A 16310-nucleotide genomic window follows, 5' to 3' on the forward strand; every position below is an offset into this window, starting at 1 on the left:
CTGTTTTGTTTCTTAAATTCTAAATATGAGTGAAATCATAAGGTATTTGTCTTTCTCTGATTGACTTATTTCGCTTAGCATGATACATTCTAGCTCCATCCATGTCGTTGTAAATGGCAAGATTTCAGTTTTTTGTTTGTTTATTTTTGAGAAAGAGACAGAGCATGGGCAAATGAGGGGCAGAGAAAGGGAGATACAGAATCTGAAGCAGGCTCCAGGCTCTGAGCTGTCAACACAGATCCCAACTCGGGGCTCCAAATCAAGAACCACGAGATCATGACCTGAGCCAAAGCGGGACGCTCAACACACTGAGCCACCCAGGCGCCCCAAGATTTCATTCCTTTTGATGGTTGAGTATCATATTCCTGAATTTTTATTTCTCTTCATTTACCTGCCACACAGACCTGTATTTTTTAAATTTTTCAAAAAAGTTATTTATTTATTCTTGACAGAGAGAGCACATGCACGTGTGTGCAGGGGAGGGGCAGAGAGAGAGAGAGAGAGAGAGAGAGAGAGAGAGAGAGAGAATCCCAAGCAAGCTCTGCACTGTCAGCACAGAGCCAGACTAAGCCACCCAGGCACCCCTCCTAGGTCTGTATTTTATTTTTAAAGAAAATTTATTCACTTAAAATGCTCAGTTGGACCAAAACAAAGCTTTCTTATCATTATACATGTGCAACTTTTTCCTGTATTTCAAATAAAACAAGGTTAGAGACAAAACTTGGTTTTACTTTTTAACACTGCTATTGCCTGGTTGTGGGAAAACTGAAATAATTGCCTACATAAGAAAAGGAAATGTTTCTAGAGTATTCTTCCAGCATCAGCCATCTGTAGACATCCTTTTGTTCAAAACAAGTTTGCTTTAGCCATATATACTCATCATTATTTGAAAAGATAAGGGCCTACAGAGGCCCGACTCTGGGATAAGCCAGATATCTTCTATTAAAAACCAAAATAACCAGCCTCTTTCTCTCACCTTCTCTACAAAAATGATTAAGAAAATAGCCTGCCTGAAATCTAACTACTATTTGCCAAATACAATAAACATAAAAAATATTATTTGCTAATCTGGGAATGGGGGAAGATACAAAAGTATCACTCAATAACCTAATTATTTGTATTCTGTAAAAGGGCACCTGTGATACCAAAATGACCCTCATTCTCATGGAGAATAATCCTCACCCTATTTTAGAAAAAAACAAGGCAGTTTGTTATTTTACATAAATGCTTTAACATTACATGTCGTTTCTTAGACACCTTAAGAGTCAATTAGCTTGAGTCGCTCTCACTTTTTGCTTTCAAAAGAAAAATAAAGCCTAATGAAAGGACTACATCATGCTGTCATACATCCCTGTATAGTTGAGATTTTTTTCCCCCTGAATTTCTAAAAATGTAGCATTTGCTAAAGTATCTAGGTGGCAGGCATCTTTAGGAATTCCACCCAGCTTACACCATTCCTTTCTGAAAACAGCCCACCAAATCTCTACTCATGTATTTCCTACATGATCTTGCTTCCTGGCCAAAGCTGATGGTACCAAGGGACAAATGATATTGGAGCAAGCCAAACAATCTCCCAGAAAAATGCAAACAAGACTGAGCACAGGTAGTGTAGGCTGGTTGGTTAAAAAGAGATTAAACCTGGGGTGCCTGGGCGGCTCAGTCAGTTAAGTGCCAACTCTTTTTTTCTTTTTTTTAGTGTTTATTTATTTTTGAGAGATACAGAGACAGAACGTGAACAGGGAAGGGGCAGAGAGACAGGGAGACACAGAATCTGAAGCAGGCTCCAGGCTCTGAGCTGTCAGCGCAGAGCCCGACACAAGGCTCGAACTCACAAACCATGAGATCGTGACCTGAGCCAAAGTCGGACACTTTACCGACTGAGCCACCCAGGTGCCCCAAGCACCTGACTCTTGATTTCAGCACAGTTCTGAGTTTGAGCCCTGTGTCAGGCTCTGCACTAGCAGTATAGAGCCTGCTTGGGATTCTCTCTCTCCCCTCTCTCTCTGCCCCTCCCCTGCTCTCTCTCTCTCTCTCAAAATAAATAAACTTAAAAACAAAAAAAGGAGATTAAACCTGTGGGGTGAGCAGAGAAACAACAGTTGGCTGACAGAAAATAAAGCAGAAACATAAAGCAAACAAAAAACGGAAATCCCCGTTCTAGTCAAGTCTTGAGGTGCAGCTAGAGTCTATCCCTTGAGTTTCTTGAAAGTCATTTATCTTTGCTATGAATTCTCTTGGATTGCTGAGAGCTACAGCAAGTCAGTTCCTAGTACTTAAAACCAAAACGTCCTAACAAACATAACCTACCTTCACCTTCTTCATCCTCTTCACCTTCTTCCTCTTCATCTTCCTCTTCCTCCTCGGGGATACTGTCTACTGTGTGGCGATCATCCTCATCCTCATCCTCTTCTTCCTCTACGTCCACATCATCTTCATCATCTTCTCCTTCTTCTTGCTGTTCCTCTTCTACTTCTCCTTCATCAGAATATTGCCCTTCTTGGGGAACAGAATTCCGATCAGGAGAAATGGGTTCAAAGTAATCTTCTCTGTGAGAAGCATCCTCTTCCTTATCACCAGATACTGAAAAATTGAGATTTAAGGCACAGATTATTTTAATGGTTTAAATAACATAAGGCAGCATACTGGATACTGCAACTAGTTAATGACATTTTGGATGATTTAGCTCATAAATACCCTTTAAAAAAAAAAGTGGTTAAACTACCCGCTTTTAAAAATATTAAGAGTATATTGCACAATTTTACACAGTAAGAATTAATAAAGTATACTATTTTATGTTCTAACACCACAAACTAATCCTTTTCTTTATAGCTATTAAGTACACAGGTTGTTTACTTCTTCCAATACATATTGCTTATTTTTAACTGGTATTCTTCTGTATACACCACTACAGTAAATTATTTTCAAAGCAATGCCGGTACAGCTTCAAATGAATTAACTGATTTTTTTTTTTTTTTATACAAGTTCATTTGCCAAAAGAAAACACAAGGAAATATCGCATAGGATAGTGTGAGGGGCATTTATCAAGATTTGATTAACGATATCTAATTTTTCCTTTAATCAAAAAGCACTATAACATTAATCAGGGGATGAAAAACTAGCACTGATTTTGTTCACACCTGGCAAAGGTATGGGATCATCCTCATCATCATCAGGTGGAGGTGGTCCTGGAGGAGTTCTTGGTCCCCTAGGTTGTGGTCTTGGAGGGCTTCCATTAAACTGATCTTCTTTCTCCCCATCAGCTTTTTTATTAAAGACAGAAAAAGAACTCTCAAATTATTAAAGTGAAATGAATGCATGACAAAAATGCTGTTATCAGCTGAGTCTTTCATCTTCAGAATTTATTGTTAAACTTTTCCTTCCTAACAGCTAACAAATTTTACAAATTAATTTATATTACAAACATTAGAATTTCTGACTTCCCACATACCAAAATATACTCTTGGGCATTATCCCAGAGAAATGAAGACTTATCTTCCTCAGGAAGATGTACACAAATGTTCATAACAGCTTTATTTGCAAAAGTCAAAAACTGGAAAACATCTAAGTGTCCTTCAATGATTGAGTAAATAAACTATGATATATCCATACTATGTAATACTACTGAGCAATAAAAAAGAATGAACTATTGATACACACAACAGTGGATGAACTTCAAAGAAATTATGCTGATTGGAAAAAGCCCATCTCAAAAAGATACCTATTTATGCAATACTCATGATATAATATAATTACATTCCATTTATGCAATACTCATGAAATAATATAATTACAGAAATGGAGAACAGATTGGTGGTTGCCAAAGGTTTGAGATGGGTAGAACGGGTGTAGTTATTAAAAAATAACACCAGGCAATCTTGTGATGGTACAATCAAGTATTTTGATTGTAGTAGTGGTTATGAAAGGCTATACATGAATAAAACTGCATACAACTACACACACATACAGGCACACACACAAAGTGCACATATGACTGGTGAAATTTGAATGAAGCTCTACAGATTGTACCAATGCCAATTTTGTTTTGATATTGTTCTACAGTTGTAAAAGATGTTAACAGTGAGGGAGCCTGGGGAAAGAGTGCACAGGACTTCCTCATACATTTCTTTGCAACCTCTTATGGATCTATAATTATTTCAAAATTAAAAATTAAAAACACATACATCCATATAAATAAATGGATGAGCACAAATGCCAATTTTAAAACAATTCAGTAAATTAAACAAAAATTGTGAGTAGCCACTATATACACTAGGCACTGTGATAAAACTAGAAACACAAAATATAAGTAAAATATACTCTCAGCCCACAAGGAGCTCAGAGTCTGGTAAAAAAGACAAATGAGCACAGAAAACTAAAGGATTAAAAGAAAAAGTGAAAGATTAACTGCACTTAATAGGTAAGATTTAAGAAAAGGCATGAAAATATGGTATGTGACCATCAAAGACAAAGAGCTCACACGACACTATTAGATGATGTTTAAGAGAAGGTCATTTTATTTACTCATAAAATGCTCATTGTAAAGCAAAAGATTTTTCCTAGTGACCTCAATTATAACTTGAAAATGTATTCCTGAATCTCCATATTTCAACAGCTTACAGTAATAATACTGGAATAAGGAGATGAGACCCTCTGAAAGAGGAGTCCAACTACCTGCCTTATAGAAGGAGAGTCACTAAAGTTTAATGGAATTCTTGTTTTTCTTATCTCCACTTAATGAGCAAAAAGTTCCCAAAAAATGCGGGGGGGTGGGCGAATCTGCATTTAGACATCTAACCAAATCTGAAATGCACTCCTGAAAAAAAAATACCATTAACATGAGTATTCTAACCATATATACCAAACTTACTGCCTATTCTTCAATTCCTTTGGAGATAATTTTGATATTAAACCATGAATAAACACTGGAATACATTTCACTTACATATTAAAAAAAAAACCCTCAGGTCAATTAAAAAAGTATCTAGGAAACTAGAGGAAGAAAATGTAACCACTTCAACATAAAAATAAACTCTTATAGGAAAGAATTGTGAGACTGACAAAGATATCTTCTCAAGTTTTAAGGAAGTTTCAAAAGCTCTTCAAAGTTTCGAAGAGCTACTTCGATTACCTTTTCCTATTATAATGAACATAGTGTCACTGACAAAGACAAATTTAAAATTCTCACCATGTTTTGGATTCCTTTTCAAACTTGGCTGTGGCTGGGGAGGAGGTGGAGGTGGAGGTGGAGGTGGTGGAGAGTCTCTGTCATGACTTATCACTCTATCCACTGATCCATATATTGCCAGTGTCAGACAATTATACCAGCCTCTTAGCACCAAACCATCAGTATTCACCTAATTTGTTGGGGGAAAATATCTTCCAGGTTAATCTTTTAATATGCCAAAAGTAAACTGATATCAAATTACTCTATGGTTAAACTAAAGTCTTTAAAAGTATGCTAAAAGTGCAAAGGTCAATATTGATGGAAATACATCCAGAGGCATAGCTTTTATATGGCTCTCCAGAATTGCCATACCTAAATTTGTCTCAAGACTACATCTCTCCTGTCTGATACTTTACATCAACTCTGTTCAAAATGCATAACCAGATTCCCAGTCAAGAGAAGGGAAATGAGAATGAAATTAAGTGAGAGTTACTGCCAATTAATAAATTAAACTCCAATAGTTATAGAGGTCACGGAGGTGCACAAAAGCACAAATTATGCCCAGTCTCAAGAATTCTAATCCGTAAAATTGTACAGCATTCTTTTTATATGCCCAACTCATACATGCAAGTATACTTAATGTACCCATGTTGTACTTAAAAAGTAAGGGTAACCAGAAGCATTAAACAAATTGTTTTTGCAAAGGAACTTTCTCCTAAAAAGATCAAAGATTTTATCAATGCAATTAAACCTCAATATTTTCTTATAAAATAAAAAACAACTTGTTTTTCAGTGCTTATCTACATTAATTGCCATATTTCCACAATACTATGAGAGGTAGCCAGAATGAGTACAAATATATAAGAAAATCAGAGTGTCAGTAGAAGAACCTGAACCAGAAACCAAAGCCCCTGACTTCTGAGTTCTTTCCATTCTACCATGTTGAGTAAAGATAAAGTAATAAGTAGTAATGGGGCCCATTCTGGAGGCATGATAAGGAAGAATGAAATTATTATTCTCCTTGCAAACTCTAGCAAACTCCAGTAAAGGGAAACTGGGGACCAAAAGAACGGCTCAAAGACTATGCCCAGGAATTGACAGATTCTAAACAGAAGCCCCACTGGAAGACAAATAAAGAGATCAGGAAGATAACTTAATCTAAACAGCAAATAGAGGATTAAATACCCACCTCCCCACCAAGAAAAAACAAACAGCCTAAGTAAGTAGCCCCATACTAGGACAGTTTTTTTTGCATTTCAGATCACCCATGATTTAGCTTTTCTAGATGCTTCTAGAATGGCATTTGTTAGGGGCGCCTGGGTAGTTCAGTCGGTTAAGCAGCCGACTTCGGCTCAGGTCATGATCTCGCGGTCCGTGAGTTCAAGACCTGTGTCGGGCTCTGTGCTGACAGCTCAGAGCCTGGAGCCTGTTTCCGATTCTGTATCTCCCTCTCTCTGATCCTCCCCTGTTCATGCTCTGTCTCTCTCTGTCTCAAAGATAAATAAACGTTAATTTTTTTTAAATAAAAATAAAAATAAATTTTAAAAAATGGCATGTTATATCAAGAAAAAAGACATACTTTTGATACGAAAGGAATATAAAATATATATTTGTTAAGAAACCTAAGGCACAGTGGTGTCTAGTAACAATTTACCTTCCTGTCATCTTCTGAACTTGCTCACCTAAATGAAAGAAGGGCAAGCACAAATGCTGGCCTCTTCCTGACTCACACTAAAATCAGAGGAAGAAAGAGCTTTATAGGTAGACAGTGACATTAGATGTCTTTGCTCCATTTTAAAATAGCTTCTGGATGCAAGAGGAATCACACAAGAAATGTTATCCTGCAGCACTAGAACCAAATAGGCTGATATTCTGCATCACTGGTTTATTTAGATCAAAACTCTCAATGAAAGTGAAAACAAACAGTAGTAACAAGATGAAAACTGACTTCTGCAATTACCTTTGAGTTGGGTCTAAAGATGATAGAAGTATTCTCATCATATTCCAGGCTGCCAAAAGAGTAGGAATAAACATATAGGCTCAAACACTGAACATCATTATTCATGAAGAAGTCTTTCTCAATTTATGTTTTAATAAAACCAAATACTAGATTATTGTTTTAATAAACCACTAAGTTTAGTTTTAATTTACTTCCCCCAAAATGTTATCAAGTATAAAACAAACTCCCCAGAGATTCTGATTTAATTGGTTTGGGGTAAGTGTAGGTATCAGTATTTTTTAAAAAGCACCCCCAGTAATTCTAATATACAGCTAAGTAGAGAACCATTGCATTACAGCCTTCCTAAAATGTATAATGGGACCAAATAGAGAAAAATACCTATTTTTAAAAGTAGGTACTGACATAAGAAAAACATTCCATAATATTAAAAATTAACTACTTCAGATTATCTAGGTTTCCTTCATTTAAAAAAAAAAGCCAAATTATCAATATAAATTAGTATTGAGTGAAAGATCAATAAAATGACAAGTGAAATCTAAAAAACTTAATTCATGACAGGGATAGAAGTTTTTCCATTTTTAAGCTGCCTTTAAGTTTTTTTTATTTTATAAATAAGTTCTAGGGGGCACCTAGGTGGTTCAGCAGGTTAAACATCTGACTCTTGGTTTCAGCTCAGGTCATGATCTCACAGTTCGTGAATTTGAGCCTCATATCAGGCTCTGCACTGACAGTGGGGAACTTGCTTGGGATTCTCTCTCTCTACCTTTCTCTTTGACCTGCTCCAGCTTGCTCTCTCTCTCTCAAAATAAATAAGTAAAAATTTATAAATGAGTTCTTACTAAGCCCATTTAATGGTCAATTATTTTGCAAACATCAAAACAACTAGTTTTAGTAATACCTGGCAAGTATTAAATAATCCAAAATAGAGGTTTCTATTAACAAAATTCTTATCTTACAAAATATGCCCATGGAATTTTAAATTATGAAATAGTCTGATGTAAAAGATACAAATTATTAGTTACCAAAGTGTTTATACAGTTCTTTTAAAGAAATCAAAAAGCAATTTTTTCCAAATTAGAAGATTATTATTAAATCATTTGATGTGTGTATAAGAAATGTATACACCAATAAAAAGCAAACAAGATGGCTAATGTTTCTCACATTTAAATTTTTACTCTGTAAAGAAACTCAACATCTTTCTAGGAGCTTGCCAACTGGTAAAATAAACCCCGAGTTCTTGGGTCCACCAACAGATACATCCTTTTCTTCTATCTAAAGAATAAAAAGGTTTTGCCTATTAACTCCTAAATTTCTGGTGCAATTACCTTATAGGTACATACCTTCCCAACCTATCGAAAACTGGGGCACTTGGTTTGCTTACATTGTTAAAGAATAAGTCTAATTGAAATGTGTGCGGAGAGGTCTCCCTGTGAATGAAACAAAGTTGAAACATCAGCCTTTGCACTAATCAGTTCCTAATTAAAACAAAAGACAAAGTAAGTACAAATTTAAAAGCAATCCTAGAATTATATCTTAAGATTTAAATAATAAAAATACACAAGTTAATTGTAATTATTCTGTAATTTTTAAAATTCATATTCAATTTTTAAGTAGACACCTATGCGTTTTGAGTATTACTGAAAATGAAATTTTAATCAACAAGTATCTTTAGCTTGCTACTTGGGCCATTCTAATACACATAAATATTTTAAAGTCTTAATGTATTATAAAGACAAATGCTAATTAATTGTAACACCTACTTTTATAATTCATTATAGCATGATTCCCTTCCATTAGCAGAAAGAATCAGGAGTTAACTAACTTCGAGTTATATAATTACAATTTGATTTCAACTTAACCTACATTAATACAAGATTATAATAATAATTTTGGCATCAGAGCCCTAAATTGTGACTTAAAGCTTAAATTCAAATTTGTATAGTAGCAATTTAGATAAACATTTTGATTTTTTTGTAGACTTACATAGTTAAGAGTAAAGCCTATTTAATTTGTGTTAGAATGAAATCTTACTTGATACATATTTTACCCTTGGCTGAAATTTCTCAGACTCAACTAAAAACCTTGATTCTAAACATCACATATTTTGTTATTTACAAAAAATTCAAATGGTAAAAGGAGTAATGCCCAAAGTATATCAAATAGGTTCCCTGATGCACTAATAGAAGTACAAACACGCGCAACTGTTCTGAAAGGCAATATGGCAATAAAATTCAGGAGAATGAGAAAATGTTCATACCATCTGATGCAGAAATACCTTTTTTCTAGGTGTTTCTATGGAAACACTGATACACAAAAAAAGATTTTTTTTTCAAGAGAATGTTCATCATACTCTTATTTATAATTTGAAAAGTAAAAAACACCTAATGGTCCCCACATAAGGAACTAGCCAAACAAATTACAGTACAGTAGTACCCCCTTATCCACAGGGGATACATTTCAAAACCCCCAATGGTTGCCTGAAACCATGGATAGTACCAAACCCTAAATATACTGTTCTTTCCATACATATTTGTATACATATATATATGTGTGTGTGTGTGTGTGTGTATACACATATATACATACATATATTAAAGTTTAACTTCTAATTAAACACAGTAAGAGATTAACAATAATACAATAGGACAATTATAACAATATACTGTAATAAAAGTTATGGGAATGTAGTCTCTCTCAAAATATCTTATTGTATTGTACTCCCTCTTATTGTGATGTGAGATGATAAAATGTCTATGTGATGAGATGAAGTGAGGTGAATGACATGGGCATCATGACTTAGCATTAGGCTACTACTGACCTTCTGACGATCTGTCAGAAGGAGGATCATCTGCTTCTGGACTGCGGTTGACCGCAGGTAACTGAAACCCGGAAAGTGAAACCATGGATAAGGGGGGGACTACTGTACAGTCATTCATTAGATTATGCAACCATTAGAAATTATATTTTCAAATAGTATTTAATGATGTGAAAGTACTCCTGACGTAATGTTAAGTAAAAGAAAGAAATATACAAAACAGTATGCAGCTGGGTTAGAGTAGCAAACATTTACCTAACCCAAATTCAACCGTATATGCGCAACATCTCTAGTCTCTCCTTCCTTTATTTCTTCAAACTACACCCTGGCCTTCAGTATCTAAAGAAAGGAAAAAGGTAACTCAAATGTAAATTCTTTACTTTTGAAGCCCCAAAAACTCAAGCACTGGTCAGTGAAAAGCAACTTAAAGAATCAATGGTGATTTGACTGCACTAGACTTCCATCTTAAAAGTTGACTCTAAAACCTAACCTCACATAAGATACCACACTTATAAAAAATAACAACAAAATATACAAACACCACATATAACAACAAAATATACAAATATACACATATACATTAAACAACACAATGCATCAAATTTTCTTAGGAGGGAGGGATTACAGGGATTTTAATTTTACCTATACATTCCTGAATTTTATAATGAGAAAAAACTTCCTGTTAACTATTTTAATTTGTTGGCTAGATGTATAAAGATGTTTATAATGAGAAAAAACAATGCTGTAAAGTATGCTGCACAAATATCACTCGATCTCTAACATTACTTTCTGACATCTTACATTTATTTGCATTACTGTATTAATACTTTAATTTACTGTTCTATAACATATTAATGATGTATAAAGTTGTTTCTGATAATTTCATATTTGGAATTATTAAAACATGAACTGCCATTTACCCCCAGCTAAGAAATACAAGAGAGAAAAAAGGGAAAATTTAACAATACTCCTACCCATTGCAGCTAATGGAAGAGATCCATTTTGCCTGTTGTGCTAGCCAGCCTCCAGGACAGCCCCAGAGACCCCTCATTCTTGGTATTCACACCTTTGTAGTTTCTTCCCACACCATACCAGCAGGACATGTAATGAACAGAATATGGTAAAAATGATGGTATATCACTTCTGATACTGGGTTAGAAGTATGCGCTCTCACTCACTCTGGAGGAATCCATGTTGTGACATGAGCAGCACCATAGAGAAGATCTCCTGGCAAAGAACTGAAGTCTCCTGACAACAGCCATGTGAGTGAGTTTCTAAGCAAATTCTCCAGTCCCAGTCAAATCACTGTAGCCCTGGACTATATCTTGACTATAATCTCATGAGGGAACTTGAACCAAATAAGCCACTTCTGGATTCCTGACCCTCAGAAAAAGTGTGAAATAATAAATGTTTACTGTTTTAGGCTGCTAAATTTGCTGTAATTTGTTATGTAGCAATAGATAGACCTTCTTTGACCAAAAGCAGTACAATTAGAGAAGACTGCTAGATTACACTGTCATCACCCCATCTTTTCCATTCTACACACATCTCCCTTTATAGGAAAAAACAAGAAGAAATGATTGGAAAACGTTTTTATTTCCTTAAACACGGATAAAAAAGATATATGAAGTCAGTGATGATTTCTCATTATAAACATTAAATATTTTTATTGTTTCATTTTGTATTTGTTGTATTTTTGAATGATCTGAAAACCTATAAAGATTTTATATCTATTTCTACAAATAACCAACTACTTTTCATAATTATGAAGAAATGAGCCCTTCACTTTGAATCTGTACCATAACACTAAGTAGCTGGTTTAACTCTTTCAAGTTACAGAAATTAAGCTATTAGAACATGCACATAATAAAATGTGGTACTGAGACTATAAGCTAAAAACTCATATAAATATATTTACTGTATATGTTCATGCTTCCAAAACCAAAATTTGGCTTATACTTCCAATTCATGTAATTAAAATAGGAAGAAGAAAATGATTATTCATGGTACAACAGAGATCAAATCCCTCTGTTTTAGGTCAGCTGTTAAAGTTATCAACAACTCCACATCAGAGACCATGTCTTACATTTCGCTTATTTCCCACAGAGCCTAAGAAAGAGAAAGCATCAAATAAGGACTTGCTAATTAAAACTAAAGGCTAATGTGAAGCTACAAATTTATAAAAAGACACATGTATCAGGCTAAGAAGATCACCATTAAGTCATGAAAACTGATATAAAATAATATAAAAGATACATTTCTAAATATTCAGACTAATTCTTACTTATTTTCAAGGAAAAAGCCAGGTTAAAAATACTTCAATTACTAGACTGTACCACCCTAGAATATTTTAGAAAATATAAACCTATTTCACCGATTAAAAAAAAATGAAGAAAAAATTTTTTCTGGTACTTAGATCAAATAATTGTTCTTTTCAAATTTATAATAATATGTGGATTATTTAGAAAACCTATATCCAACATAACATAACTGAGTAAAGTTTTAGGTTGTTGTTTGTTTTACTTACAAAATATTACCTCAAATTTTTGCACTTAAGAATATGTCTAGGACAATCTTTTGTCACAAACACTTTTAAAAAGAAAGCTCACTTACCCGTATGCTCTATTATCTGGCAGGCTGCTATGGGCTCTTACTCCTGGGGGTATGACTCGGACTTCATTGATATAAACCACACATGGAAAACGTACTACATCTATATGAGAACTTTGCTTTAAAAAAAAAGAAGAAGGACAGGGACATACTGTAAGCAAAACCAAACACTTTCTCTATTCAAAATTTATTCATCTTCAATTTAATTTCTTTCAAAATGTCACAAATAATCTTAAACTCCATACCATTAAACAGCGTCTGGTGCCAGATGCTTTTCACAATCCTGAATTTCTGGGTTTTTAGAAAGGCAGTATGATACAAATATTACATGTTACTTAACACTCTCTGCTTCTGCTTTTGATTACCTTGTCATCAAACATTAATATTTCTGCAGCTACATGTATAAACATTCATACTAAAAAAGATTGTAACTACTATGTCAGTTCAGATTAGACTGCAAGACCAAATGAATTCAGGGTGGACTTTTCTGCCATTTTTGAATTTCTGAATTATAAATAAGAGACTGAGACTACAGATCTATACTTAAATCAGTTTAATTTACTAAACTTACATACAACTAATAACAAAAGATCAAGGAGAGCCATTTAGGTATTTAATAGTTGAAGTTAAGCCCTCCCTGAAATAATCTGAATCCACAAACTGTTTATCAAAATAAAAGAAATGGATAGCATGAATTATATTTAGTATACACTTACGTCTATGTATTATTTGACACAGTATCAGACAAAAATAGCTCTCGTGATCAGTAATTTAAAATGAATGTTTCACATAGTTTTTGGACTATTTTACACCAACTTTTCCTAGAAGTTCAGCCAACCTGATTACTTAGTGATCAAAATTCATGAGAAAAATGGTTCATGTTATTTGTATCTAGAAAGAATGACTCTTGAGTCTCTCTTGGAAGCTGCAAAGAATATCATGCATATCAACAGACCAAAAGATTATTCAAGTTAGTCTTTCCTAAAATGTGAGAGGATGACTTCCCAATTTTGCATTTTTTAATTTAACTTTTTAGTTTAGAGACAGAGAGCATGTGAGTGGGAGAGAGGGGCAGAAAGGGAGAGAGAAAGAATCTTAAGCAGTGTAGGGCTTGATCCCACAACCCTGGGATCATGACCTGAGCCAAAATCAAGAGTCACTCAATTGACTGAGCCCCCCAGTTTTGCATTAAAAAAATTTTTTTTAATGTTTTTATTTATTTTTGAGACAGAGAGAGACAGAGCATGAGCAGGGAAGGGGCAGAGAGAGAGGGAGACACAGAATCTGAAGCAGGCTCCAGGCTCTGAGCTGTCAGCACAGAGCCCGACACGGGGCTCAAACTCACAGACTGTGAGATCATGACTGGAGCTGAAGTTGGACACTTAAGCCAGTGTGAACACCTGATCATAACTTTTTAAAAAATTATTGAGTTATTTTACATTCTTTTCAAGTTTATTTATTTTGAGAGAGAGTGAGAGTGTGAGCATGAATGGGAGAGGGGCAGAGAGAGAGAGAGGGAGAGAGAGAATCCTAAGCAGGCTCCATGCTAATAGCATAGAGCCTGACCTGGGGCTTGATCTCACGAACTGTAAGATCATGACCTGGGCCAAAATCAAGAGTTGGATGGTTATTAACCAACTGAGCCACCCAGGTACCCCATGATCACTAACTTCTGATCAATGGGATGGGAATGGAAATGATGCAGGCAACTCCAGATCATGTCCTTAAAGGGAAGGTTCAGACTTTAGAAACTCCTTCTACTTCTTATTCCAAAATTCTGCTGCCTTTCTAGAACACAGATGTTATCAGTGAGCTACCTTGGACAAGGCAGGCAATACCCTAAGGATGGCAAAGGAAAAGGACAGAAGGAATACGGGCCCTTGACACTGTGGAACTGTCATATGAGCCCTAGAATACTTAACAACCAGATCGAGAGAAAATCCTATTTTATCAAATCCACTGTTATTTTAACTTTTGTGACAGCAGCTGAACTTGTATACTTATTATTACAAATATACTATAGGTATTCTACATATACTACATAGTTTTACACAAAAGAAATTAGCATTTTGCCTCAAACTTTGGTGCTATGTTTCCTTTCTATAAGAACTTCTCTACTTACAAAGTATACTATATTGAAGATCCTTTGCTTACATATTATAAATTCTCATTAATATGTACAAAGGAAACTTAGAACAAAAGTTATTAATTGCATCCTCCTCTACCTTGCCCTCTACTGATTAATTAATAGTATCAGTTTTTAGGGTGTAATCACTGTGGACCTAAAAAAAATGAACTTAAAGTTTTATGAACAGACTTTCAAAATCCATTCTGTCTGTAAGTAGAAGAGTTTCTGTATTAGTTGCTATCCTTTTATTCAATATTTATTTCTAAACATTTATTAAATATCTATTATGTTCCAAGGAATCCCAGGTCCCAAGGATACCAAGACAAAAACATAATCTCAGCCATTAAGGAAGAGACCATCTATTGTGGTAGACAGATATATTGTTATGATACAGACTCACAAAGGAGTCTGTGCAAAGTCAAAGAGGTACTTACCTAACTCAGACTGTGAGCAAAAATTTGTGGAGGGGAAAAGAGGAGTGTCAGGAAAGATTTCCCCAAAGAAACAGCACTTGAGCTAAGTAATCATAAATCTTCCATGATTTTTAAAAAAAAATTTTTAATGTTAATTTATTTTTGACAGAGAGAGAAACAGAGCATGAGTAGGGGAGGGGCAGAGAGAGAGAAGGAGACACAGAATCTGAAGCAGGGTCCAGGCTCTGAGCTAGCAGCACAGAGCCTGACGTGGGGCTCGAACTCAGACCGTGAGATCATGACCTGAGCTGAAGTTGGATGCTCAACCAACTGAGCCACCCAGGCTCCCCAAGCTAAGTAAGTCTTTAAGGCAAACAAGAATCAGTGGAAACGGAGGAGAAGGAACAACTTTCCAAGCAAAGGGAGAAGCATGCACATAAGGAAGGCAAACAAGAACCTGGAAGGTTCAAGAAATTGCAAGCATAGTTCACCATGGCTAGAGGGCAAAATGGAGGAGAAAAGTAGGGCAGAGTAGCTAAACACAATCAATAAAATTACAAGAAATAAAACTTTCATCCATTGCCATAAGTCAACTCCAAATATAAATCTCCATTTATGACCTCTCTCCCAAGCCCCGGACCACTATAACCAACTGCCAACTGGACATCTCCACTTGAATGTCCCTCTGGCACCACAAACTCAAGTCCAAAACTGAACTCTCCTATATCAGTGTTTGCAACACCATCCACACAATGACCAAGACAGAAACCATTATTATCCTTTGCTTCTTTCTCATTCTCTCACCTAAATCATTCATCTAAATATCAAGTCCCAGTGATTAAACCTCTAAAAAGCTCTCAAATCTGGTATTTCTCTCCATTACTGCTTCACTTCTCTAGTTCTAGACACTATTCACTCTAATCTGGATTACAGCAATAGGATCCTAACTGGTTTGGGGTTTCTTTCTTGCCCCCCTCCACCCATTCTCCTATTGCAATGTGGTCCTTCTAGAAGATAAATGTATCACTCCCCTGCTCCCCAGGCCAAATTTCTGGTCTTATAAACAAGTATAACCTCTTCTGATCAGTTCAAATTTATAGCCCCAACATACCATGCTCTTTCTCACCCTTCATGCCCTCACTCATGCTATATTATCTCTGCTCCCACACTCCTCTGTCCCAACTCCTTTTAGAGTCCACTTTTTTAAGAGGTTTTTTTTT

The 16310-nt window shown here is 35.2% G+C and overlaps 1 protein-coding gene across 3 annotated transcripts in view; it reads right to left on the minus strand.

Moving 5' to 3' along the window:
• VIRMA (vir like m6A methyltransferase associated) overlaps positions 1–16310 on the minus strand; it is a 56712-nt gene that overhangs the window by 36198 nt on the left and 4204 nt on the right. For 2 of the 3 annotated variants that reach the window (XM_040494001.1, XM_040493999.1), the window contains exons 2-7: positions 12553–12668; positions 8450–8551; positions 7125–7173; positions 5186–5354; positions 3138–3260; positions 2308–2580 (exon numbers count right to left, since the gene is read on the minus strand). In XM_040494001.1, the coding sequence (XP_040349935.1) occupies positions 2308–2580; positions 3138–3260; positions 5186–5354; positions 7125–7173; positions 8450–8551; positions 12553–12668 (832 nt within the window). The remainder of the gene's footprint in view (positions 1–2307; positions 2581–3137; positions 3261–5185; positions 5355–7124; positions 7174–8449; positions 8552–12552; positions 12669–16310) is intronic. The other variant, XM_040494000.1, reaches the window with a different exon arrangement.

Source organism: Herpailurus yagouaroundi, unplaced genomic scaffold (assembly GCF_014898765.1).
Source record: "Herpailurus yagouaroundi ecotype Mexico unplaced genomic scaffold, PumYag 186, whole genome shotgun sequence".
Classification (NCBI taxonomy): domain Eukaryota; kingdom Metazoa; phylum Chordata; class Mammalia; order Carnivora; family Felidae; genus Herpailurus; species Herpailurus yagouaroundi.